This window comes from Pseudovirgaria hyperparasitica (assembly GCF_010093815.1).
Source record: "Pseudovirgaria hyperparasitica strain CBS 121739 unplaced genomic scaffold EJ05scaffold_1, whole genome shotgun sequence".
Taxonomy (NCBI): Eukaryota; Fungi; Ascomycota; class Dothideomycetes; order Acrospermales; family Acrospermaceae; genus Pseudovirgaria; species Pseudovirgaria hyperparasitica.
In genome coordinates, this window is record NW_022985549.1 from 3,344,743 (window position 1) to 3,370,894 (window position 26,152).

The 26,152-nt window shown below is 47.6% G+C and overlaps 8 protein-coding genes across 8 annotated transcripts; 3 read left to right on the plus strand and 5 right to left on the minus strand.

Annotated features, from left to right (window-relative positions):
* Nucleotides 1-595: 595 nt before the first annotated feature.
* Nucleotides 596-1,144, minus strand: EJ05DRAFT_472467 (uncharacterized protein). Its single transcript, XM_033743193.1, has 3 exons — nucleotides 1,023-1,144; nucleotides 883-969; nucleotides 596-827 (listed from the first exon to the last, which is right to left on the minus strand). Exons 1-3 carry the CDS (start codon nucleotides 1,075-1,077, stop codon nucleotides 706-708), a joined length of 264 nt encoding a protein of 87 aa, XP_033606025.1. The 5' UTR covers nucleotides 1,078-1,144; the 3' UTR covers nucleotides 596-705.
* A 3,198-nt stretch (nucleotides 1,145-4,342) lies between these two features.
* On the plus strand, nucleotides 4,343-5,431 carry EJ05DRAFT_517090 (uncharacterized protein; the record flags this gene model as incomplete). The annotated part of the gene is made up of 3 exons (XM_033748669.1): nucleotides 4,343-5,135; nucleotides 5,211-5,288; nucleotides 5,337-5,431. The coding sequence occupies 3 exons, from the start codon at nucleotides 4,343-4,345 to the stop codon at nucleotides 5,429-5,431; spliced, it is 966 nt and encodes a 321-aa protein (XP_033606026.1).
* A 4,159-nt stretch (nucleotides 5,432-9,590) lies between these two features.
* Nucleotides 9,591-11,214, minus strand: EJ05DRAFT_433604 (uncharacterized protein; the record flags this gene model as incomplete). Its single annotated transcript, XM_033741613.1, has 3 exons — nucleotides 9,591-10,071; nucleotides 10,146-10,614; nucleotides 10,662-11,214. 3 exons carry the CDS (start codon nucleotides 11,212-11,214, stop codon nucleotides 9,591-9,593), a joined length of 1,503 nt encoding a protein of 500 aa, XP_033606027.1.
* An 895-nt stretch (nucleotides 11,215-12,109) lies between these two features.
* EJ05DRAFT_433611 (Nucleotidyltransferase) lies at nucleotides 12,110-14,230 on the minus strand (the record flags this gene model as incomplete). The annotated part of the gene is made up of 2 exons (XM_033741615.1): nucleotides 12,110-13,458; nucleotides 13,579-14,230. 2 exons carry the CDS (start codon nucleotides 14,228-14,230, stop codon nucleotides 12,110-12,112), a joined length of 2,001 nt encoding a protein of 666 aa, XP_033606028.1.
* A 1,567-nt stretch (nucleotides 14,231-15,797) lies between these two features.
* Nucleotides 15,798-16,297, plus strand: EJ05DRAFT_496391 (uncharacterized protein; the record flags this gene model as incomplete). Its single annotated transcript, XM_033746382.1, has 2 exons — nucleotides 15,798-15,960; nucleotides 16,062-16,297. The coding sequence occupies 2 exons, from the start codon at nucleotides 15,798-15,800 to the stop codon at nucleotides 16,295-16,297; spliced, it is 399 nt and encodes a 132-aa protein (XP_033606029.1).
* Nucleotides 16,298-16,740: 443 nt separating this feature from the next.
* On the plus strand, nucleotides 16,741-18,201 carry EJ05DRAFT_472472 (uncharacterized protein). The gene is made up of 2 exons (XM_033743194.1): nucleotides 16,741-17,131; nucleotides 17,283-18,201. The coding sequence occupies exons 1-2, from the start codon at nucleotides 17,112-17,114 to the stop codon at nucleotides 17,989-17,991; spliced, it is 729 nt and encodes a 242-aa protein (XP_033606030.1). The 5' UTR covers nucleotides 16,741-17,111; the 3' UTR covers nucleotides 17,992-18,201.
* EJ05DRAFT_43590 (uncharacterized protein) lies at nucleotides 18,076-20,335 on the minus strand. Its single transcript, XM_033741714.1, has one exon. It carries the CDS (start codon nucleotides 20,116-20,118, stop codon nucleotides 18,160-18,162), a length of 1,959 nt encoding a protein of 652 aa, XP_033606031.1. The 5' UTR covers nucleotides 20,119-20,335; the 3' UTR covers nucleotides 18,076-18,159.
* A 646-nt stretch (nucleotides 20,336-20,981) lies between these two features.
* On the minus strand, nucleotides 20,982-25,130 carry EJ05DRAFT_418131 (uncharacterized protein; the record flags this gene model as incomplete). Its single annotated transcript, XM_033741446.1, has 3 exons — nucleotides 20,982-21,628; nucleotides 21,676-24,323; nucleotides 24,796-25,130. Coding segments are annotated over 3 exons (3,630 nt in total), but the record flags the coding sequence as incomplete, so codon positions are not given.
* Between the last annotated feature and the right edge of the window lie 1,022 nt (nucleotides 25,131-26,152).

Consider the following 26,152-nt stretch of genomic DNA (forward strand, 5'->3'; position numbering starts at 1 on the left):
ATCTTTAGCATTGAAATCTTGGTAATGCTAAAACTAATGCCGCGTATCTCCGCTGTAGTAGTGACATCCTTCTGGGTATGCAATCCCTAGACAATCTGTTGGATTTGGAGACCTCGTGGAAGCTTTGCATATTGCACATTGCATGAACGGCCGGGGAATTTTGCCCGATGCCATTCTATATTGCGCTCGCTATATAGGCAGGCTGCTGGATAGAGTTCAACTTCATTTCATTAATTGACGAGAATAGTATCATTTTCTAATTGGTACATAGTCGCAATTTAAGACACGCTAAAGCTACGACTCGGCCAATCGGTAGCAGTCGGTTTGCTGGTAGATCAATCACATGAATGCCCTCCCTCGGCCCTCCACTTCCTATGGTATACACATATAGATATAGATATATATTCTTCTACAGGACGGTTGCTTAGCTCTAGCACCGTATACTCCTATGGTGATTGTTTTTAATGTTTCGGATCTTTCGGGGTTTCTCAGGGTGATATCTGATACAACCTAAAGCACTACCTGAGCCGCTCCTGTCGAAGGTCCGCCTTCTGCCCACGCTGCCATATTATTATTCCTTATCTATATTTTAAGTGGACTAGATACTATTTACTCATTTTCATATATTATGATAGTAACGATATATAGTATACTCTGACTAACCGCGACTATTTTTCTATAATTTTCTCTTTCATTTCCTCTTCCTTAAGCATCAAGATTTACTAGAGGTGGTCTAGCGGGTAACCATTCTAATTTTCCGCCCCCGATATCATTTAGATTTAGTCCGACACCCGTGGTATATAAGATAGATAGAATACAGTAGAATACTATATAGTATTAGTAGCCGCTGTATATATGCCTTATAGAACACTTGAAACTTACTAAAACTATTTGTGTTTGTAGATGCGTCGTCGGCTGAAGCCTGCGAGAGTTGCAGAGTATCTTGCCAGTAATCAGTTTGATCTTCAGCTATATTAATCTATTAGTATATGTAATATTACTATAGAGTCATCTAAGCTTACTTGGGGGGTACCGTGTCTTTAGTAGTATCTTTAGAAATGTACAACCTAAAGCCATTTCGATGATATTATCCAATGGAATGTCCTCCGGGTGATAGCCTGTCGCATATTCCTCGGGGCTTACGTTAGAGGGCCTCACGCCACGAGGGCCATCCTCGGCATCATATATATTTGGAGGGCGACTGAAAAGATAGTCGGGAGGGTCGGCGTAATTATCCCCACACCATGTGACCAATTTTACATGAGACCTTCTTACACGTGGTTCGTCATGAAATATCAGCTCTCGGTGCCAATCATCGCAACGAGGCGGCGGACCTTCCTTTATCGAATAAGATCCGGTTATCGGATCAAACCAAAGTTCAACCTCAGAGTCAGAGTCAAAATCAGAGTCAGAGGTGAGTAGTTCATCGGGAACGCGTCCTCCGGAAAAACGTCTTATCTCCTCAAGGGTGGACGGCCTCCAGCGGTTGGTATCACAAAAGATAATAAGATCTGCTGCATTCCACCTGACCTCTCTTAGTCCGGCGACCTGGCCTAAAACTCCGAGAACTGCGTTTCGGATTTCGAGATGGCGACTTCTGTCTGGGTCCATATGTTCGGGAACTCTGGCTCGGTATACAGGATCTAATGGACTAAAGATCAGATTCCATGCCTCCCGAAGGTATTTCGGGGGTCCATCATCTCTTAACATGCTCTTGAAAGCTAGTCTAGCCATCCGTTGGGTCTCGACGAGACTAGGTCGGTATGTAAAGCGAGTGCATGAGATTGGATCAAAGCCATAAGTTCTAGGTACTTGCGAAGTACGAAAAGAACTAGTAGAAGGAACCCCCGGCCGTGGAACACGTACAGCCGCTAGCGAATAAGAAGTAAAGAGTGTTATAAGAAGCGTTCGTAAAAGCATAAGAGAATGCATTTTACTTCCAGAGATTGATCATAAAAGCTCTTTTTTTTTAGCATGAAAGAGCTTACCGCGATGTTATAAAATGCCTGGTAATCAATCAGTTCACCATGTCACTAGAAAACCATCAATCGCGCATGGTTCGCCTTGGTATTCTATATATATGTATGGATAAGTTTTTCTTAAGTCTGAGCCAGCGTATTAGGTGCGTATTAATAATATATATTAGACAGGAGGAGTGAATTGCCCGAGTGGGATCGCTCTAGTCGTGATCAAGGATGTTTGCTATGTACATAGCGTGGACTGCTACTATTCATAGTACCAATACTGTGGATCGGATTCGACTTACCCGAAGTCAACGTTAAACGAGGCCCATTCCCTGATTCACATTACCCCACTTTCAATCGCCCTCTTACCTAAGCCAATTGCTAAGATCCGACATTAATATCTCTATACTTGCTCTTTGTCTCTTGCTTGTATCTATGTATCTAACCTTTGCTTCCGGAGGGATAGCACGGAAGGCTTGAGGGTCTAACCTCTCCCGCAATATCGTGTGCAAGACCACCAAGTCCTGGATCATTGGTATGCTAGAAGTGCTAGTCTTCCAACATGGTGATTACGGCCCGCTTCGTTCATCAGTTCAACGGCCAGCTTCTTCTACTTACCTCTTGGAATCGAGCTTGGGTATGTCGAGGCCGGAGATATTAATGAGAGAAAGAAACGAACTCTTGTTGACAGCGGGTTGTGGTGGTAACTAGTGGCTGCGTTTGAATCGAAGTAATATTCTGTATGATGCAATGGGGTGTGCTTAGTAGGCGATATGCATACTAGTCTAATAGTTTAATAAAGACTACATTCATCAGCTGTCCTTGGTTACTATAGACCTTACTAATAACTCTTGTTAGCTAACTCCAGAAGCCTAGACTTGGACTCCTACAAACTTAATCAAAGCTACATTATCGATGCACTTTTCATTGATCATCATGGAAGCCAAGCTAGAAGAAAGCTTTGGGTTTGAGAGGCTCGAAAATCAGGCGACAGTCTTTGGCCGGTGTACATCGGTAGATTTACGAACTCTAGAAGATTAGCTTACTAATGCTTTAGACAAAGAGATCGATCATCAAGTCGTAAGCAATGCTTTGAAATGAAATGATGTTCTTCTCCCGCCCCCATTTCATTACAATGGAATAAATAGCAATTTAAACATGGGCTTGAGTTTTAACAATCGTGGGCATGTCCGTTGACGAAGTAGAGTCTATACCGCGTCACTTGAAGAAGTTAATCAAGGTGCTCATATCCTTCATTGAGGGATTTTCCGTCATTTTGAATTGGGACGGAAGTGAACTCACCGGGCCGATTTAGTCGACAGTCGCGGCTTGCCTTCAAACCTCGAAGTCTTTTTACCATGGGTATCCTAGCAGGGCCTGTAGGTATTCTCTCATAATCCACTGTCTAGATCCACGTTATCGATGTATTCAAGAGGCGTCCTTTAGAGATCATAGTCGCCTACATTATCTTACATCAAACCTCATTCATACCTATGTAAAGACTATCTTTGGATAATATCAAATTAAGCTTGTGGAATTCATGGTATATATAGAAGTGACCTAGCTTGATCGCCCCTTCGAGTACGCCCGAAGAGCTAAGAGTTAGCTCTATACTTCTATAGTATTTATATTCTTATCTTACTCATGTTATTAAACAGTAGATTAGTAAATAAGAGATATATATTAAAAGATAGAGAGAGGGAGCTCCTTTTAAGCTATGGATCTCTTTCAATGTAAAAATTTCTAGGGATATAAATGTCTGTATATCGTTAAGAGGGACGTCTATTTTACTACTATCTTTTGCCTATAACATATGTCTATAACGTTCTTTAGTATTACTCTTAGTACGCGTCTATATATTAGTTCTTCTATCTCTTACTAATGAAATCTTATATTAATATATTTCTAATACTAAGATCGAATAAATTCTCTAAATATAATATTATTATTCTAAGAAAAGCTTCTATTAATCGATCTTTTAGTTAAAGAGATAGACTATAATATAGGTCTAAATATTATTAAACCTTCTTAAGTATCGTATGTTATCTAGGTAGTTTAGGAAATACTTTTTAGATACAAATACACATATATCTAATATTTTCTTTAAGAGAGAGATATTAAATAATTAAGGATTATAGATTTCTAGAAACTTTTAAAAAAGAGGATTAGTACGCGTAAGTAATGTGTTAAGAGTAGTACTAAGATATTCATCCTTGCGTGATTTCTAGGTTGTTCCTGAGGTAAATTTTAAGATTTTCACTCAAAGACTAGTATGCCACCATTGTCTACACCTAGATAACCTAGACTATTCATGCATCGCTTTCTCTTCTTTATAGCACTCATGTACCTGTCCACTACTACTCCGTTCTAATTCTACAATGAGAATATTCTCTTCTATGCTCCTTTTCGGAGTGTTTTTTACGTCTTCTCTAGCGGCTGGAACTTATGCCTTACATAAAACATGCACTGATGAGTATCCACGTCTACGGTACATACTCTTAGAAGCTCAGGGTATGGCTCGGTTAGCCACAGAAAGCATAGAAAACTGGGATGAAATGTCGGATGAGCTTAAGCATGGCTTTGAGTTCATTTTCGAGAGACGAAGTTTTAATGATGGCATCCAAGATGAGGAGAGTAAAGAGGAGGAAAGTCCAGGACCTCGCGTAACCGAAACCCCGCGGATGTTTAGAACAATGGTATCACAGATTTTTAAACGTGTCGACGATTTTCAGGAAACTGATTGGGAGTCGGGAGAGATTCATATATACTGCAACGAGGATCGATGGAGGGAACTACAGGACGATGAACAGTACGATGATAGGATAAGGCGACATTTTCCCAATGGCAGCATCCCGGTCAACCTACGCAACTCTAACCGTCTACCTAATGATCGGCTCTGGATTGATCGTGAGAACGGTTATTGGCACAGGGGTCCACCAGAGTGCTCCCATAGTAGCACCCTTTTTGGAAGATACGAGGACACACCGTCTAGGGGCCCATACGGGATCACCATAACATGGTGCGCAAAAAATTGGCCCCACGGCCAACGATTTCTCATTGATCTCCTTTTGGAACAGGAAGATTTCTCTACTACTACGATTGATAACATACTTTCACAGCATTTAAGTCCTGTGTTCTTATATGGGCTACTACTTACGCCGCGATTTGACCGTAAGTCATGCTTTCCTTCTTTCCATTATTCATAGTCCTTCTTCTCATATCCTAGCCGTACTAATAACACATTAGTACGTGAAATGACTGCTGGCTGGGCAGGTAGTAAAAGGTTATCGGCGGAAGAGGCCCTTATCAATATTGGAAGCCATGGTAGGTTATAGTACTCACTGGGCAAGAGTGTTGACTAATGCATCATAGTATTATTTGGTCTTTTGTCCTTTTTGAACGAGTTACATGTTTTTATTGATGAAAAGCATGCCAGACTAGGGTATCTAGTGGAAAAACATGATTAGGTTGTATAAGAAGACATGCCGCATGGTTCTAAAAGTTTATTTAATTCTTAGCCACATAGTAGCATTATTGCTTCCCTAACTTTTCTATTCTCGTAGTGCGAGATTAACAGGGACACCTTTCCTCGCACGTAGTGTTATGTAGACTTGTAAAACCTAGGTAGACTACGAAACGGGAGTAAAAGAGGCACCTAGACGTGATATACCTACGTGAGCCCCAAAGCTTACATATAGAAATCCTGGTCAAGTGATAAATCTAGGCCATAAGTATGTTGAATATGCCTAGAGATTATTCTAGAAGGGATCTGGTTAGGATGCATACGAAACTACACATAGGCAGTTAATCATACAAGTGCTGTAAACCGTGAACGGAGAACGCTTTCTGTCGTAGAGCAAGAGACTAATTATTACGTGAGAGTGTCACACAGACCAGAGCTCATAAGGGTCTGGATGAAAGCAAGCTTGCAAAATACACTTTCAGCTTTGTTGGATACATCTTACGGTGCATAAAGTACAGGTGGTCATTGCCGGCGTCTGGGTGGTCTGAGAAGTAAAGGTAATTAACCGCCGTTCCGAAATTGGGAGGTTGCGCACTTTTTCAAGCATCCATCATGCGATCGCCAATTTAGATGTCACCCTCCTCTTTTTACGCTCATAATTTCACTTTCTCCAATGTGCTAATTTGAATACGACCTGCGACCAGCCTATTGATATTTACAATCGATAGCAGAACAACTGTGCATCATGCACGCCTATCTACGGAACGATTCAAGGAAGTGACGACAATGCTGCTTAACGGAGAGGCCGTGCCCATGATTTGTGTCCGAGTTCGATAATGTAAAGCCCGATGAACTAAAAATAAAGGTGGAAGTACGAAGACACCCCACTGGTTGAGCGAGAGCCGTGCTGTGCAGGAGCGAGAACTTATCAGAACGGTCCAATCACATCCGTGAAATCCTGTCATATTCACAGTCGCCTTGCGAAGGGATGATCACTCTGGAGTGAAAGTAGCAGCGCTGACGTTGACCCTGCACCGCTCTACTAAGTCTACTCTGTTGAGCGAGTAACGTCACTCCGGAGCAACGCTCTTTTCGTTCCTTGTCTAACACTTTAAGGATCACAGCTGTGGACAAAGACGGCAGCACCGAGAAAGTTTCAGGCAGTTTAGACCAAGGCATGGCTACTAATAAGAGATGCACAATGCCAATTTCCCCGATAGATTCAGACGAGTTCTACATAACCACGACATACAGCGAGCTCTGGGGAGACAGGCCCAAGCCCTGACGTCTCCCCGATTCGCTCTGGTCGGAACAAATGTTAGAGGACAACAGGAACAATACAAGGACCCGACGACAGAAGCTAGACGTCGGCACTCAGTACGTTCACATCATTCCAGAAGGCTGAGCCGCGGAGCTGGGGTACAGGTATGTTTCAGCCAATAACAAGAAGGGCCACACAACTACGGTAAGCTGTCTTATGCTAAACTCATCTGCTTGGGTAGAAATGATGCGTTGTTCCATGGCTAGAGTTAAGGAACATATGTATTAGCAGGGACTGAACATATACAAATCTAGGGATTGATGACAGCTAATACTACGATGCAACACAAAAGGCTGTCCTTATCCTTTTTACTTAATTAGGCACGCCTGCCATCTGTTATGAGTATCTAGACCTCGACTATGATGGTTCCGTGGAATTACACAACGCATAGAAGAGACAGGCGCATGATCTGGTCACGGGCTTAAAATTGATTCTGATGCATCTTTCGCAGCATGCTCAAATGGCATAGTATAACTCACTCTGAGAGTCGTATCGAGATACAAAGGTCTTAATAGATTATATGACTTGTAGCATAGAGCGATCTTGCTTCTGTGTGTCTAGAGTCAGGTGGGAGTCCTGCAAATCTTGAATCAGCGCAATCTACTGGTGACTCTGTTGGGACTGCTGATGGTGTCAACCACGGTTGTATGATCTATTTCCATGATCTATCTCTATGATATAATAGTAGTTATAAAGAGCATCATAACTTGATACGGAGACTTGAAGTACCCCTGCTGGAGTCTTAAGCTTGGTCTGTATGTTGCCCCCATGGGATAGCTGATAGGTACGGAGTTAGGTGTGCATTAGGCTGGGTACCGTAGTACTTGCGGCACCGGCATCAAATATGTGCCTGAAAAGCTGTGGCGGATCAAAGTAGAAGTTGATATTCACGTTACATATAGATAAGAAGGGTCCTAATGACCCATCGTCGCCCAAAGAGGTGTTTTTCGAAGATAAATGACGTCGAACGGATCGTCTAATCTGCGGCTGAATCGTGTTCATGATAGCCTACTTGCACGTTTTGAAAACCTTTTGACACAGTTTCATCACGCCCACTTCTCCGCCGCGTGAGAATCGATTGGGTCTATGCATAATGTAAAGTCGCTGTACAGGATATACGTGGCTACGTCCATGGGTTTATCCCACTCTTTCTCGTTTTGGAAGCATTAACGATAGATGTTTGTCGGAGTCGGCTGGTCAAGTGTAGGTAAAATGCTTAGACGTGGTATCGAAGAAGGTCAGGGTCGAGACGATGACGACAGGCCCGTGGCTGGACATGCGTACATCCAAGTATCCGGTGTGGCTCTGCATAAGTTGAACAGGGCGTGCTGGATGTTGTGGAGCCGACTGCTCTAGTGACTGCCCAGTATCCGTAGTTTTCCTAGAACCTGACTATCTTGGGGGGTTTCCCGTTTCGGCAACTAATCGTGGTCCATCTCTCCCGGACATTATACCCTTTCCTTGATCTCTCTCACGAGTACTCAATACATATCCATACTCGTATAATAGTACTATCGCGCCGAAGTATGCAGAGCTATCCGCATTTGAAATCGCCTCGGCACTTGTTTTCTCAACGATATGTTTCCACCCAAACGCCGGCTCTATGTTTTGTAAAAGAAACGGGCGTGTATGTAGTATATCGTGGAGTAGAGCATAGCTAAGAAAGGCTACGATAAAGTCTATCGGAAACTTATTACCTAGATTCCCAGTCCCTGTCATACCCATGTACTGCACAATAGAAGACTGCCGTCTCGGATTAGGGGGACATAACGTAATAGCTGCCCGGTTTCGGGGCGTACGGAACGGGGCTTGGTGGTGAAGACGTATGTATGTATTTCCTCTTCTTCCGTCACGACAGGTCGGTCGGCCTCGAGTCTCCAAGTGGCTCTCCGGATCTACCCATAAGTCTCTGTCCGGAGAGTCCGGCTGTGGCCTCCAACGCTCCTCGTTATCACAGTAGATATGCAAGTCTGCTTCATCGAAGGCTTTAGGTCTCATCCTTCCTATATCTTCCATTATAGATCCTATTCGGTTTCTTGTCTCTATGGTGTTGTCCTTATAGATAGCTGTAAATGAGCGGGCAAGGTCTTCGTTGAGGCCACGAATATCTCGTAGATGTTGTGCGCTTAATGTGGCCATGCGTATAGCCTCAGTCATCCCAACTACCACTTGTTGAGTTTCTTCTTTTCGGTTCGGTTGCTGGCATGATGAATGAAAAGCGTACGAATTGGCTGCGAAAGCCTTAAGCGGGAGTAATGCCCCGTATAATAACGTTGGTACCGTAAGAAGTAAGAGCATAGTGAAGTGAGAGATATAGAATGGTATCTATGAGAAGTTATACTAAAGATATCTTCTAATATATATTATTCTAATTCAAACTTCACATGCTCTCTAATATGAGAATATCTCGTGATCATTAATATTACATACTTATCCCTACTAAGTAGCTACGAAAATCCCGCATAAGTCCATCCCTACACCCCAAATAAGTTTAGCCTATCAAGTATGCGGCCTTTACAGTATATATAGTAATGCGAATAACGTAGAAAACAACTCAATAGAAAATAACCTAAGCTTATTAGTAGTCGAAACCGTGTAGATTAAAGCGGCGTGAGGCTATTCATAGCACCTAAGAGTTATCAAACGACCTATCACAGCATGTGCGTACGTTTGTAGGAACTGCCCCTGCATACCGTCCCTTTCTACTCATAAAAGTTAATGCGACGCAATCAAATTTGAATATCACCAACCCCCTGGTGTAAATACTTAGAAGGATAGACCTCCATGGCTTCTAATTACGTAGTACAGACTGAGGCATACGAAACGCTCTCCATCTCAATCCTCAAAACCCCTGCTGCCTCTTCCATTTCTCCTTCCACCCCTCGAACCACGGACTCTCCTCCAACGTATGCACCTCCCATCCTTGCTCAATCTTGCCATTCCTGGCCTGTTCTGCGCTCCACTCCCTTAGCGCCGGACACACGACATGCTCGACATGCCATGAATTTTTATACTTCATAAGGCTCTCTTTGCCCTCTTCTAGCACCTTCAAGAGCAACAGCGGCACGCGCGGCTCGTCTCTTAGCGCCTCAATTGGGGTAAATAATGCTTTGAAATTGAATACTATGCCTGCGGATAGGGGGAGACGGCGGAGGGTCTGCCAGTCCACGCGAAGGTGGCAGCGCGAGAGAGTGATTGTGGGGTCTTGGATATCGCGGTAGATTTCGTGAGGGTCGCCGGGAGGCATGTAGAGAGGAGTATCGACTTCTAGGCCCCAAGAACCCCGTTGAATCGGCCTGTCCGTGGGTTTCCTAGCGAAGTACCTGCATCACATGAGTTTCATGTCGCTCAAGAATGTCTCAAGGAAGGGTGCGAGACCCAAGGAGACAATGCATACCGATCCATAGAAAACTGCATCTTCTCCTTATAATCCGGAATCGGCTGATGAATTTCATCCAGACGAAGCCCGATTTTACTCGCTACGTTCCAGCCGAGACTGGAGCAAATGACCCCAGCGCGGAAATAGTAGTGACCAGTTTCGGGATCTCGGAGTGTAATAGCGAAATCCTCCGGGACGTGGTTCAACAAGACATGCAAGGGGTGCTCAGATCTCAGATCAGCCTTAGTACGAAGGATGTCGTTGTGAAAAGTCATGTTTAGCACATCGAGACTGAAGTAGTGCGGGTAACGCGCACATAGAAATTGTAACACCATCTCCATGAGCTCTTTGCATGCGAGTTCAGAGCCAGGGAGGTAGTCTAGTACGTTCTTACCGTGCTCCGCGACGAGTTTCTGACGCTGAGATATTTTGGACGCGTATTCGTGTTCGAGTTCGATCCACCAGTTGTTCTCCATTTTCATTAGGGCTGTGAACTGTCAGTGTTTACCACTTTGCTTGAGATTGTTGACAAACACATAGTTTGATGATACGGCCATCGAAACGGGCGATAAGGTCTTGGAAGTGCCTTGTCGATGTCGAACTCTGGGTACGGAGCCGGGAGTGAGACGCCGCTGAGCGTAGCATAGTCTGGAAAGTCACCGAGGGCTTTGATCTCGTCGGAAGAGAATCCTGTCGGTGTGCAAATGACCTCGTTCGTGTCCCAGATAGAGGTCTCGAGAGGAACACATGTCGTGTTCGATGCGACGTCCTTCAGAGCGACAATCCCGGCGATGGGCTTCTTCAAGTTGACGAGGAGTTCGTTTCCTATCTGGCCTAACGTCTCCCGACGCTGTGGCGGGAACACGTTTTTATACGACAGTTCTTGAGTACTGAAGGCTTTCTCAGGCCTAATAGATCGAGGCGGGGTGTTCGCACCGGAGGTCCGTCGTTTGTAGAACTGTAGACGTAGTAGAATGATCCCTCTTCGTTTTCTGTTGAAGCCTAGATACGACAGGGAAATTACTAGGAAACATGCAAACAGTAGGAGTGATGATGATCCAAACGTCCTGTCGAGTTGCAGGTGCATGATGTGTATACGTATACAAATTGGATGAACAGGCAAGACCCGAGGAATGTATTCCTGAAAGTATGACTGTGTGAGCGATGCCGCTAACGACACTCGGGATGCTGTATTCTGAAATGTTGTATACGACCCTACCAGTCGAGGCTGTAAACACGATTCTTAGCAGTAATGGATACGCGGTTGTGACCGCAAGAGAACGGATAACTGCGAGTGGACACTGAGAGTTATGTCAGTATTAGGTCCATAATATATATTATTGAGCTGCAGGCCCAGATAATCCTGATCGAGTTAAGCTGCAGGGAATGAGAGCGAATGAGCCAGGCGGGGTGGATGGACTTGCTATACAAGGCAAGAGATGTCTCAACGAAGTGAGAGGTATTGGTGGCCTGATTTCAAACTATAGATGTGGCATTGGCAGGTGTAGCAAGAGAATATTCAGAGGAATGCATCTTTGTTATTCACATAAAGACCCATGGACCATTGTGATGTCGTTTGCCAGGACCATTGACTACTTGTGCGTCGTTATCGTTGCCCAGGCCTGTGGTGTAATCCACATTGAGCCCTGGTCACACTTGGCCTAATCAGGCTAGTAAACCTAGGGTGCACTAAGCTGCAACAGGTCAACGAGTCCTGATTTGAATATGTGTAAGTTGGTGTGCCTTGATTTCCCCTTTTATGGCTTCTGATACCTAGTATTTGTCTTGTTGAACTTCGGGAAATTTCTTCTCCTGGCATAATCTCCCGTCATGTCAAACATACAAGCCTATCAGGCTGTGACGACGCTTTACACCGTGACCTGGATACGAATGACATGGCTCGTCATCACTTCCTGTATATGGTTAAATAATCCAGATGCTGGGGTGTATCATGGAAGAGTCATGTTCGTAATCAAGCTTCGTTAATTCGTGCACCTCTCCCATGGCTCTCGGTACTCGAGTCCCAGTCCCTCAAACACCTTTCGTTCGGCGTCCTGCCAGCTCCCGCTGACTCCCTCCGGTCCTTCGAGTGGTACCAGTAGCCCACTGCCGCGGTCTCTAACACCACTGCTATCGAATTTCCAGTTTTTCACATTCTTGGCGTACCGTCTTACATCCCTTTGGAACGTGGTGCCCCCGCTCCAGCCCATGATGGCGCAGCCCACCGTCCTCCATGGCGAGATAATGATATCCACTCGTCGATGTATGTTTGGATTCCTGACATTCCCTGGATTGGCTTCCAGGTCTTCTGCCTTTGTAGACCATTGAGGATGTTGCCAAACGACAAGTGCTTTGTCCAGAGAATCAAAACCATGCCCGCCGCCAGCACCACTCGCTTTGAATGGTAGAGTTGACTGTTCTCGTAGGCTGTTGTTCTCGCTGTGGATCAGCGTGTGCGTAATCCATTCTTCTCTTTCTAAGCTGAGCACAATGTCCCTTGCAAGACCTTGCGTGGCCTTGAGGGAGCGGTGCGAAACAATGACATCCACGTCGCCACTTGCGGATTTTCCTCGCCGATATCCTCCCACAATAACGACTTCAATCCCAGGATCGCGGACTTTGATCGCATGCGTTCGTATCACTGACACTATAGACTCAACTTCAGACCTTGGAATCGGGTCCAGAAACTCGTCATAGTACTTGACACCAATCTGCTGCACTCGATGCAAATCCTTCCAGCCGTAGTCGATCACATCGTCCAGATCCTGCCAGCACCGGTCATAGTAAAATTGATGTGCCGTCTGCGCGCCAACGCCCCAGATGTTGTAGAATAAATTAAGCTTGACCAAATGCTCATCAGTGGACATTCTCTCTGCCTCCTGGACCCTGCCCGTGTTTTTCCATTCGACCCAGATGTTTGCCAGTTTTGTCTCACAGCCCGGCAGCCGTGTTATTTCACGAGGAGTCGTAATCTCATATGGGTATGCAGCTACCGCAGCAATACTAGTCGAGTATGCGCGGACACCAATCTCATCCATAATAAGAATTCGTTCAAGCCGAATTTGTTTCAACACTTCTATGAATGCTTGGTTTGGTGGATTAGGGGGCGTAACACGTTGACAAGCATATCGCAGACCGCTCTTGACCCAATCTGGCTCCATGGGTATGTCGCTTTCACCGCCTTCATGCTCTGCTGTAGTTTCCAGGGGAAGCTGGCTTGTCTGATGGTGAATCCTCTTATCAGACATCGCATGCCGTGTCCCAAAGCCGCGACGTTCAGGCAGTGTAGGAACTTGCGGTGTATGTCCTCCAGCATCAGCATTCGCCCGCTCTAAGATATTTGATGCGAGGTAAGAAGTGGGAATATTCCCTACCCCTCTCACGCTGTGTTCGCAGCCTGGACCGAGTTCACCATCCCTTTGCGTTGCCGACTTCTGAGGATGAAGTGCACTGACAACCTGTGGTGCTTGTACAGGCCTGCCTTGGTATATCATGTATTCTCGAAGTGATAATAATTTTTGTGCAGTAATGCAATCCTCGAGCCAATTCAACTTTATGACCGTGATTGTGTTCATAGGGAACGTACACATGTCCACCAACTCAAGCGCAGGAGGTACTGACAGACTGGGTATAGAGGAATCATCATGAGGCAAGATGCTTTCCATCCCAAAGTGGGTATCGCTAACAGTAGACTCATTGTCAGTAGTGGAGTGGCCGTCGTTTGGGTCAACTTCAGCAACGACCAATCCGTCATCGAGTCGTCTACGCTTGGCTAGAGGCTGTACAGTATGAACCGTATCGTCGATTTCTGTTGCAGCTGGCTGAGAGACGGTTTCCTCAGTCCAAAGCTGAAGCCATCTCAACTCCAGTTTAGCGCGAACTTTCTTCTCTAAGTTAGCGAATGCAAGTCGTGTTTCTTTGATATCGTAGGTCAAGGTGGCGCCATATTGCAAAAATTTGCTCTCGATATCGTAAAGTGCAGTCTCATCCATATGAACAGGCAGTACGTAAATGGGAGGTAGGTCCGAGAGGTCCAATCTCGTCGCGGGCGGTGCAGTCGCTTCAGAGTCTGGTGATGTTTGAGTCGAGTTAGGCGATGTCATGTCTGCGAATTCAGAAGATATGCGGGGCAAGTGTCAAATGGCTTGACATTGTGTAAACAATCCTAGGATGTTAAATTGGGCCTGTGGAGCGCGCGCGCGTTGATCGCTACGTGTTTTCGAATGAGTATCGTGAGTTATAATCTGACAAACCACAGTATGTGCATGTATCGCGATGTCTCGTACTGTGCACATAACTGATGTGCGAGATGGTTGCATTGATGGTTGTTCCAGGTTGGCCATGGATCAGCTTGGGACTTGACACAGAAATACGCTAGGCCGAACGTGGTAAGCTGGAAGAGCCATTGGTTTCTGACGGACTCACGGACGATCTTAGGCGCGGTAGACTCGGGGACTATGAGAGGTCTCTACCTGAGAATGTAGTTAACAAACATGAAGAGAAACCTATAATTAATAATAATTCACTAGTTCTTGGCTTTGTTTCCATGTATCTGGGACAATCGGATCTGCCCGTCCCTCGGCTTGTATCGTACAATGCGTCGTTAATGGCACAGTCTCTACATGGTCCTACAAAGCTCTTAGTATGTACATCTATGTTTTGAGCACCTTATCTATAACACTTTCTCTGTTATGAGCTTGATTGAGTATCTGTTTTGGGTTACGGGGGTTACAAATAGCTTCCTCGACCGTTCTCCCAGCTTATATGCGAGGTTGTCACTTCCCGACCGCGAAATTTAACCACATCGTATTCTGACATTGGCAATAAGAAACACTCCAGGCGCACCTACATGAGGGTAGCTGTTAGTTGTAGGTGTTGATAACTTGAAGGCAGGTTGCTTAGCATCACGCGTTGAGTCAACGACCTGTGTAGGTAGGTAGGCAGCAGTACATATTCGAGGGACAAGAAGATAAATTGCGAGATCACGTGTCGTCGCGAAATGTCCGCGTTATTAGTCACGTCACAATTCTAGCACTACATACGAGCTACGGAAACACCCTTGATCATGACGACTACACGTATTCCGTCATGCCACTTGCTACCCCAGATTATACTTTGATGGGGATCCGACAGCCACCAAGGTACGCTACTGTGTCTGGAGCCCTGAGTAAGGATTTCTGCAGTAATTGAGATCATCATGATCCGTCGACTATGCACGATCGTTCGCCAATGACTGCGAGATCTCGACGCTCGACGCTTTGTGGGTCTGCCCCATGGCTTTGGCAACAGACCCTACCTGTCTCGCGCCATCAGCTTCAAAGCAGGCGCGCCTATGAGTCTGCTTCCGTTTGAGGCTACTTTATTGGTCAATACGTGCGACAAACGAAAGACTCTACCATGATAACTCAATGGACACTACCAACACTCCTTTCCAGACCTTGGCCGATGTTATGCGAGATGTGCTAGATTGCAGGAACAATGACAGGGGTTCATGTCAAACAGCGATCAGATTGGTCCAGGGCTCCCAAGACCCAGCCGCATAATGCATTTCGTGTGCAACGGTGATGCGTTGATTGAAGACCATCTGAATTTATGAGATATCGATAGCATCATCAATTCAACAGATCGAAGATCCGTCCAAGTTGACAACGGTCTAGGCATCGAACCACTATGCTTTTTACATTCGAGATTTCAAATATAAGTACTGGCATTTCGACTGACCATGTCAAACCTATACCATTTCAACCCAACAATTACAATCTTCCACGATACAACAATTTCAGAGCCAAGCAACCAACGCTTAACACCAATATGTCTGACTACAAGCCCACAGGTAAGTCCCAACCACCATCTTTCATTCCCGTGGTCATCCCAGTGTCCCTCAAACTCCATGTACATCAACATCATCTTCCACTGAAGTAACACCCAACATAGAGCACGACGGTCTCCGTCAAGATGGCCAGCCTGACAAGCGCGTTGGAACAGGCCAGTTTGCCGGCGGCAAAGTTGACCCCGTTGAAGCTGGCAAAGCGGGCGGCCACTCTTCTGGTGGTACCGGCGACAGCAGCGATTCCACCACGTCTTCCGGTGCTGGAGGTGGTGGCAAGGGCCAGTTCGCCGGCGGGAAGGTGGATCCCGTTGAAGCAGGGAGGAAAGGTGGAAAATCGTAGATATGGGCGTGCATCAAAAAGGTTGAAGTGGAACTCTATAAAGTGGGACACCCATTGCGTAATGCCAGATTTACGCCGCATTTGTAACGACAAAATATACAAGCTCTCTCGTTCTGTGGCTCAGGACTCTTTGTGAATCACAATTTGATTTGTATCATCAACTTCCTATTGTTTGTGTTGAATGTTCACGCCTGTCACCCTTGGCACGATCTGCCTCATAACCTGAATTCGATGCACTCACATAAGCCGGACGTAATGACAATTCATAGCAGTGATACTAGTCTTGCAGTTGCCTCTCCACAATCTACTCGGCTGTGTGTGCGGCTGACCTTATTACCACGTGGATATTACAAATCTACCTTACTTATGTCCGAACTATAACGTTAAGGTCGGACTTTGATTGATGAGCTGTACAGGATCTTGAGCGCGGCAATGAGGGCGCAGCTAAATAAATAAATAAAAAGTCAAAATAAGGACCTTTTGCCCTAGATACAAGATTACAGTTTCAACTGTTCAAGTTTTACATGCATATATGTTGGTGGCCAGGCTGATGTTTGATTTGATACTTGGCGCTCGCTTTCGCGTAGCAGCACGAATGGCACTCGTTGAACTCTGTCATCCTGTCATCCGGAGAGCGTGGTTGATTTAAATATTCAGTTCACAGTAGAACGCAAACTTGGCAAATCCAGCCTCTTCTGCGGGTTGAGCGCTCAGCCTCACGCTCCAACCGCCTGATAGCTTCTTGGCCTGTATCGACGGCCTTTCAGCCGTATATTCCTTCGCTACAGCAGAGCTCATCTACTACCAATCTACAATGGCGCCTAAGCTTCGAATGTAAGCAGTCCATGGCGCATACAAATCTCATATAGACCGCGTGTCCTGCCACGAATGCCCTCTAAACCATCCTCCGGTCTTTCTGTCCCACGTCACTTCGTTCCCCCATGGAAGTCGCATATTCAGGCCTCGAGGTTGACCCTAAACACAGTGGTCTTGAAATCAACCGGGTGCCATACTCTGACCTCACACCGCCGAGCGCTAGCTACTACCAAGCCAACCCACTCCACAATGTCTCACCGGTCGAATCTGGATTACCCGACAAACGATCTTTCCTGTCAAGACACTATAAAGCTATTCCCTTCACTCTCATGGCAATCATCGTGGCTCTGTGCGTCGGCGGCGGCGTCGGCGCAGCGCTCGCAGTCAACAACGCGCGGACCGCCTGTCATGCATCCCAAACATCACAACCAGAGACGTCGCCTCCATCAGCAGACTCCGCGTCGCCATCTCCCACCCTCAGCATCGCGCCCTACGACCTGCAGCTCGGGCCACAGATAACGGCTCTACCACTGCCTGCAGCGCAAAACTTCACTTACATCGCATTGCAAGACAAGACGACCTACGATGTCATCTACGGCGGTAATATTGAGGACTGGACGCACCATGTTGCGGAGACTATCACGCCAAGCTTTGAAGCTTGTGTGGAGACGTGTGCGAATTCGAATGAGCTCGTAGCTGCGCTAGGCGATGGAGACGGGAGAGATGGGTGGAAGGGACCGAATGCATGTCGGGCGGTCGTGTGGGTTCCGGGGGCGACAGGCGTTAATCCGATGAACTGTTTTTTGAAAGGCGTGATGGGGGAGATCACGGGTAAGGCAGGGCAGGGCCCGCAATGGATTGCTGTGAGGAGGGGATAGATGGGGTAAAGAAGAAGATGATGGCCGGGTGATGGGACAAGTGAGAGGCAGGTACTGGCGAAATAAGCATCTCAGCCTCCATGATCGCTATAGACATAGCCTTCAGCGAAGGTCATGGCAGCAATGCGTGCCATTTCAAACCGACTTTCGAACAGCCGTCCATTTATCTTAACCACCCCTGCCCCTTAATCTCCCGCGTCCTCTTCCACCCAAACCCCACGTCTTCCCTCCCCCACCATTAAAGAGCGGCCCATTGTCCACTATACGGCCATCTTCATCAAACACAAGCTTCCGCAACTCTTCACCCGATTTGATCCGCCCATCCCAGTCTCGACTCGTGTCATGCCTAATCTCCTCAAGACGCGCCGAAGCCGTCTTGTCTTCGACGCTCAGAAAGTATAAGAACGGCTTTGCCTTTGTTTTTGAAAACATTTGGTCCAATGTCTGGAACGGCCTTTGAGTGGCAGGGTTCTCAACGCGCGGCGGAGGCACGCGTGCCGGGCCTGGCTCTTGTACGAGACCACGACGAGAAGGATGGATAGTAGATTCGCTGTATTCGCCTGTGCGGTGCGGTTCGTAGTCGCTTGACCGTCCTGATTCGAAGTCACTCGGTCGCCTCTGCTCATAGTCATTGCGAGGGCCGGTCGGCGGGTTGAAGTCATTCGGATGCATAAGTCGGCGACCGGGGAGTGGCGCACCAGAAGTTCCGGCTTCACCAAAAAAAGCTTTGTCATTGCGGTACGTGACCTCCCAGCGACGGGCCATACGGCCGTGTTCCCTGGCTGCGATTTCCTCAGTTTCGATCCAGTTTTCGACAGCTTCCTCGGGTACGAAGTCTACGAAAAGGGGCTTGCGAGTCTTCTCTGCCGGCCAAACGATTTCATGCAATGCAGCTCTGACCCGAGATGCAGCGTTCATGGATGTAAAGATGGCGAAGGCGTGCGTCCGGATTGGATCGAGGTAGAAGGCCTGGAGTAGAGTGCTATTTGGGGATGACCCAGGAGGTGTAGCAAGCGCTATGAGGTGACTACGTAGCACTTGAGGTTGGAGAGGACGCGTGAAATTTCGAATATAAATGGCAGTGCTTGCTGGGTGGAGCGCGCGTGTGACTTCTCGCGATTGTGTATTGACGGTGGTCTTCCTATCCGCCGCCTCAACAGATTTTGTTGAGAACAAAGTCTTGTAGCGAGCATTATTAGGAATGACTTTCGTGGGAGATGCAGTTGCTCTGTTGCTCTCTGCTGAAATTTCTTTCGGATTTGGTTCATCTTTCAAAGGCTCCGAGGAGGCAGTATCTCCCGCCTGTGACAAGGGTTTCTCAATTGAAGTGCCACCTGCAGTCTCCTCCTCAACTTCCGATGCATCCATGTCCATGTCAGCGTCGCTGTTATATGATGCCGCGCTTATAGCGGGTTCCTGGGTACTGACTCCTTCGTCGTTCACCGGCTCGGGTCGAGCTGAGGCCTCAGAGTTCAAGGCGTTTAGCACTTGGGTCTTTCTAGCGTCTACTACGTCGACATCACTGTCCTCTTTCAAATGAACAGCCCCGCCTAGCTCTTCATCGATCCTTTGTTTCTTCTTTGTCGCCTCTGCTGTTCCAATCGGAGGCGTCGCACTTCGTCTCTTCCGCTTGCGAGTCTCCTCTGCGAGTTCTTCTGTGTTGAGTCTCGAAAGCGTTGGAGCTACTGAGGGCTGCGTCGCCCTGTCGACTGCATTTTCGGCTACGTCTTGTTCTAACGGAGATTCCTTAGACGTGACCACGGGTGTATGTGGTAAAGAGGGGGCAGAGGTTGAGACACGCGGGTCGATTATGGCAACATCAATCGATGGTGTATTTAACTTTGACTGGGTAGTCTCCACAGGATCCTCCTTGTCCGTAGTCGGTGCTTCTGCCGTTTCAGCAGGACTTGGATCGCTATGTAAGGTTTCAGGCGACTCCTCTTTGTTGATCTCTAATGGTAGGGCTTGTTGTGACGCTTGCGAATTGTCGGACTCTGCGTTTTGGCGATCCCACTGCTCCAACGCCTCAACAATTTGATGCTTCAGCTTCAGGCCTGTGGGAGGTATGTTTCGCGCTTTGAGCACCTGCCTGAGCTCTGCTACAGTGCATTTACTATAGTCCGCCATGATACATGCGCGCTAGCATAGGTGTTATACCCAGGATTTGGTAGACAAGGGAAGTTGATTCGACTAATTTCAAGACACGCCCGTGCAGTGAGAGTATGTGACTGGTCGGGCAGTCCGTAGTGGACTGTGTTGACTCAGAGTATATTATGCTGTCTACGTAGTAGAGCATACGAAAGCTAAAGTCCGGTATGATGGTATGGTGTGGTGAAGATTGTTTGCGAATCTGTAAATGCCCATGGATTCAAGCTCCGTGAAGCAAGGTCTGTGCGCAATACACGTGATGATGTAAGATTGTACTAAATCTGCGCTTCATTTAATTAGTAGCTAGATAGTATTGTAAAAGACCATTCTCTAAACCCTTGGACTGCGTAACCGCACCCTATTGCTGTTCTACTATTACTACTTCTCGAAAACCCATAAATCGGTACGCGCCAGCGACAGCGGTCATAAAGCTCCTTAGCAGAGCTACTGGAGAATGCTATTCCTGTGTCTGAAGGGAAATCTCAAAGGCAAAGGGGAGTTCTTTGAAAGCGTGTACTGACAGACGAGGGTATATGATACCAGCGCCATAGTTAGAACTGGGGTTCAATAGATAATTGATGGGATGTGGATGTGTATCTACCTGTATAGTTGGATCCGTGAGTTTATTATTTACGTGGTAACCGAAATGTTCATAGTAGTTGACATGCGCATTTCAAGCACCTATGGATAAAGGCTGTAGGATTAAGCCATGATGCCGCTAATTACTTCGATTCAGCTTCTCAATAACGTCGAAAGCAATGTAAATAGCCATGCTACAGTTATTACTCCGGTTCCATGAGCGTAGGCCCCGTTCTGCGACCACTCGCCTTCTCCTCTACTTTCTTCTTTTGATTTTTCTGCTCGCTAACTGCCAGTCGTAGCGTATCAAGTCTTTCCTGGGTCACCTTGATAGCCTCATTCATCTGAAGCTCGCTCATATGCTCGTCTACGAGCTGTGTCTGCACGTTGAAGATCCTTTGTTTGTTCCTGATCGTGCTCCCGTCCACAAAAGCTGCTGCGCGATCCATTGCAACCCGCTCTTCCAGCCATGTCCATAGCTCACTTTCTTCCTTTTGCCACATCTCTTCGTACGCTGCGATGCGATGAGCGTGACTGACGCTTCTTACGCCGAGTCCTGTACTCGGTTGTCGGAACCACATCCAAAGCACGAGTCCGGTGATAAACATGAGAAGTACAGGACCATTGGTCAACGTCCCCACGATGTCTAGTACTGGACTCAGTATGCCATGAAGTGGTTCGAAGGGACCCCAAGACGACCGAGTCTGCACCAGTCGGTCCAAAGCATTGTCATTCGTTCCAGGACCAGCATTGTCCGTCGAGTCAAAATTCCTCTCCCGCTTTCGGCCTTTGATCTTACCTCGTGGCCCAGCTCTGCCCGGCGCTTTGGCCGTAACAGCAGCTCGGAGCGCAGCGACCAGATCCTTCGCGTACTGTGTCTGGCCATCATTTGTGCCCTTCTCGATGGGACCTTTTGAGATTAGTATGCACGAAACGGCGAAGATAATTGGTACCAACCTTTGAGCCAACTCTTAGCTGACCACTCAATGGTACAGGTCATGATAAGTCTCGTGGCATTGGCTGGGCCCCACATCAAACAATACCTCGTCTTGACTAAGAAGGAATTACCTGAAGGAACATCAGGATTCTGCGTGGAGCAGTCTACTGTCACTACCTTTTCCAGATCATACTGTTCTAGAGTCTGGTTGATGATACACTTGGTCTGTTTTGGCCCAATAGACCCGCCTAGCGGCTTGATGAAGGAGTACCCAAATGTCTTTCTGTCTTCACCAAGACCCTTTTTATCATCATCCATCTGCAGATCTCGAGATTTCTGATCCTCAATCAACCACTTCTTCATGAACACTCCTGATGCTGGACCGAACATCATGGAATATACTTTCCCTAGGGGAGCTGGGATTGTCGTGTCGATCAACTGAGTGTCGTAATGTGCAGCTTGATCGCCGCATTCGGTAGGACTATGTGTTGCAGCTCCAGGGAAATCGTTTGCGGTGACGGCGCCAGATACGACAGACTCCGCGGTGTCGGTAACCTTTGCCGTGCCGTTTTGGATAGTTGTGCCAGGAATAGCGGCAGATGTTTTCCTGCTGACTGTTGGTTCAAAGCCTGTATCGCTATCCGCAATACTTCCTTCTCCCGCTTCTGTGAAGCTGCCAAGGCCATCTTGATCTTCAGCATCCTCGTCATAAAACTCTTCATCTGTTTCTTCGGCGGATCCTTCGTCGGAGCCAACCATAGATTCTGCTCGCTCGGTACGGTCACCTGTTCCGGGACCATCGAGAGTAGTGCCATTGGCAGAACTCTTCAGATTTGGATGGCTGATACCCCATATGTCAACAATAAGGTCATACGTCGTGTCTCTCGTCACGAAGCTGGCGAAAACATTGCGTGCGTGCAATGTCTGTATTACGATTGCATTCGGAAAGACTATGGCTGTGTTCTTCTTTTCCACGGACACAACTTCATCAAAGCTGATGACCAAATTGGTCACCCATCCTAGAATGTTGCTTGAGAAGCAGACGTGTCCTTCAGAGATATATAGCCTTCCTTGAAGTAGTATGTCACGCTGTAAGGCTGCACTGTAATCCTCAATTAAATATTCGTCTTCAGGCACGCTACGAAACAGTTGATGAAAATCCCGATTTCGCTTCGCATTCTGTACAGCGTATCTTTTGCCTTGCGTGCCGAATGTGCTGTTAGGGTTCGCAAGGGTGGCAGTACTTGCACCGATAGCAGCCGCAATAGTGTTTCCTTGGGTCGTAGCCGAACTACCCCGATGTCGCTGTCGTCGGCCACCACTAAGTCGACTTCGAACACTTCCGCTCCGAGCAAGAGTTGCCAAGTCTGGTCCCACTGACTGAGTGCGCGGTGGCGTGTTCACACCCGTAAGACTCGCGATAGACCGAGGGCGTTCGGCAGGCTCAGATGGCGGCGGTGGGGACTTCTCGGAGGCATATGCTGCAGACACCGCTTGAGCTGCGGCTGAACCTTCTGCCTTGGCGGAAGCATGTTCTTCTTGAGCGGCCGTCTGGCTGAAGTCAGAGTTAGAACCTTTTTTTCTTGCAGGCATTGTGAAGGGCTTTGGAGAATCTACAATGCCCAGGTGACTCAAGCTGAGATTCCCAGACCCCAGGGTTTCGACGGCTAATTCCTTTTTCTCGGTCACGCTGTCAGAACTGCCGTCTCGTTGAGAGCTACCAATGATGACTTCTTCACCTCCAGCCTCACCGGGAGTGTCAATGGTCGCAGCAGCGGGACCGCTCCCGGATTTATTTGATTTGCCAGTGGGAATTGAGGTGTTTGCAATTGTGGTGGTTAGCTGATTTGCGGCGTTTTGAGCTGCGGAAAATACAGACGAGAAGAAGCCACCAGACTGCGAGGAAACTGAGACAGTGCCACCGGGTGTTTTGGTTTCTTCGATAGTTGGTGTTAATGGTATTGATTGGGAAAGTTTACTTGGAGGGTTGGTTGTTGATCTTGCACGTCTATGCGATATCATTTGTCCAGAAGGGGATATGACGATGTCTGGATTTGGAGCTGAAGAAACAGTATGAAGCTCGGGAAGGATATGTCGGGTTTCAGTGGGTGTTGGGGGTGTTATGAGTGTTTCCGGAGGGATTTCTATGGTCTTCGGTGGCGTAGCTGGCGCATTGGTAGCAGTTCGGCTCAGGCTTGTGCTGCTTCCAGTCGTCCCCAGGGATTTCGATTTGGTATGAAGAGCAGGAATCGGTGGCACTGGTGGTAGTGCTTCGGTGGGATCGGACGGGGCGGCTAGATCCTCAGAGGCTTTAGAGCCACGCCTTGAACCTGCACCCTTCTTGCTCCCGAAGATGCCTCCGAAGCCACCTCCGCTAGTACCGGATTTGACCGATTCGGTGTCACTGCCTGGTTTCTGCGCAGTACCTTTCCTGGTGGGAACGAAAGCGTCTCTTAATTTCCCGGCCGGGGACGGACTACGGTGCGCCCTCGAGGGAGCATCGAGGGTTTTGGCGTGACGTGGAGCCAGATTGTCTTCTGAGGGCGCCCGCACCTCGAAATGGGTGGCAGATACGGTACTGAAGGTTTCGGTTGTTATCAAGGGAGAGGACAAGGTCAGATAGCCTCGGTGTGAGTGACGTGGGGTAAGCGATGGTCGATTTGGAGGACTGGTTGGGATTAAAGGTCAGTTGAATATAGAACTACCGGCGGCGTGAGACAAGAATGAAAAGGGAGTTGGCGGGAAATGGTGATGACCAAGGATAGGATGAGATATAGGCCGCCAGCGGTAGAGAAGCGCTCGGTGCATAGATGGCGAGGAAAGGATATGGTGCAAGTAGAGAAATGGTGCAGGCAGTGGGCGATGACGATGGTCGTGTATGTGAGAGTGTGAGCGAGGAGTGTTGAAGATAAGGTGTTGATCCATGGCTCAGGTCGTTGTGGCAGCCCGGAACCTAGCTTGCACCATGTACGACTATTTTACCCCCCAGATCCTGGCGCGCGTCGGGCTTTGGGGACAGCTAGCGAGTCCCCCGGACGCCAACGACATGGAGCTAGGTTGAAGGACTGCTGCAGGCAACAAGAATGATACCAACAATAGGGCAAATGATAGTAGTAAAAATGAAAGATGGAAGTACTCACGATTCTATATCTGAATCTTCTGTCAACAGACTGCTTGCGACACTTCCGTGAAGCTGCAAGGAATCTTCGCTTTCGTTCTTATTGCTGTTGCGGGAAGCGCTGAAGATGCTGTCGTCGAGAAAGATGATACTAGCCTGCGTCTTTCTATTGTTCTTACCATCGTCGTTGTCATCGTCTCTGCGATTCTTTTTGCGGTGACTTTTAACACGGCCTAGGACAGTAGATACTCGTCTGGCCGACTCGGAACTTCCTCGTCGGTCGATAGCATCTTTGGCCTTCTCTTTTAACTTATCGACGGTTCCATCTACACTGCTCCGGAGGCCGCCCCTGCTTGATCGGTCGCCATCAATTGCGATGCTTGAGCCTGCAGAAGGCGGAGTATTATCATCGTCATTCTTCCGGCTGCGACGCTTGAAAACGTCCGACAATCTTCGGTCCGACGTAATGCTCGACGTCGGCTGAAGAGTGGCCATACTGAGATGTTTTAGGCTCGCTGCGGACAAGGGTGGCTGGGTGTATAAATCCGGGGGAAGCGCGAACAGTCCATGCAGGGCAATGCTCGTGATAGATTTGCGAGTGGTAACAGTATACCAGATAGATGGATAGTAGGGTCAGTGCTATGAGGCGTCGTCGCACGAGTGACCTCAGGAAGGAAGCAAGAGGTCGGCAGGGTGTGCACGCGTGTGACAAAGGTCTATTTATCGTGTTGATGACGCGTGTTACAGGCACTGGTCAATGGTTTGAAGCAGTACTGAAAATGAATGAAGATAGAGCGGGCGATACCTTAGGTAGTAGTGTAGGTACCTGGGTAGAGAGTCAGAGTCAAGGAGAGCAAGTAAGCTTAACGGCAGTGCGCGAAGTTATTGGAGATTATAGACGACCTGCAGGCGCATTACGATGCTGGAATGAAGTTAAACACATCCCGAGTCCATCCATGTTGACACTACAGAAATGACGATGACGCCCTGGACAGTCACTGACCGCGACGCTTGCAGCGGCGAAGGAACAATTGAGCCATTCATCACGAGCGCTGATAGAGGTGGTACACCATACACGGTACTGTTGCACTGCCAGACTGAGAACAAAAATCGCACTGCGGGTCGCTCAAATGTCCCATGGACACAGTCATATGATAGATCAGACACTACTATTCATCTCCACCACTACATCACATAAAGTAGACCCTCGTGCACGTTTGTTTCTATGGATGTGTTCGGACTGGGGTTAATTGATTAGTTCGCAGTTCCGGGTGACCCGCTGTTTCTCTGCAGGGCTGCAGGTGGTGTCAGTGCTGCTGCTACTGTACTTTGTAATTAACAGCCCTGGCGGGGCTGCTAATCCTATACGTGTGGTCGAC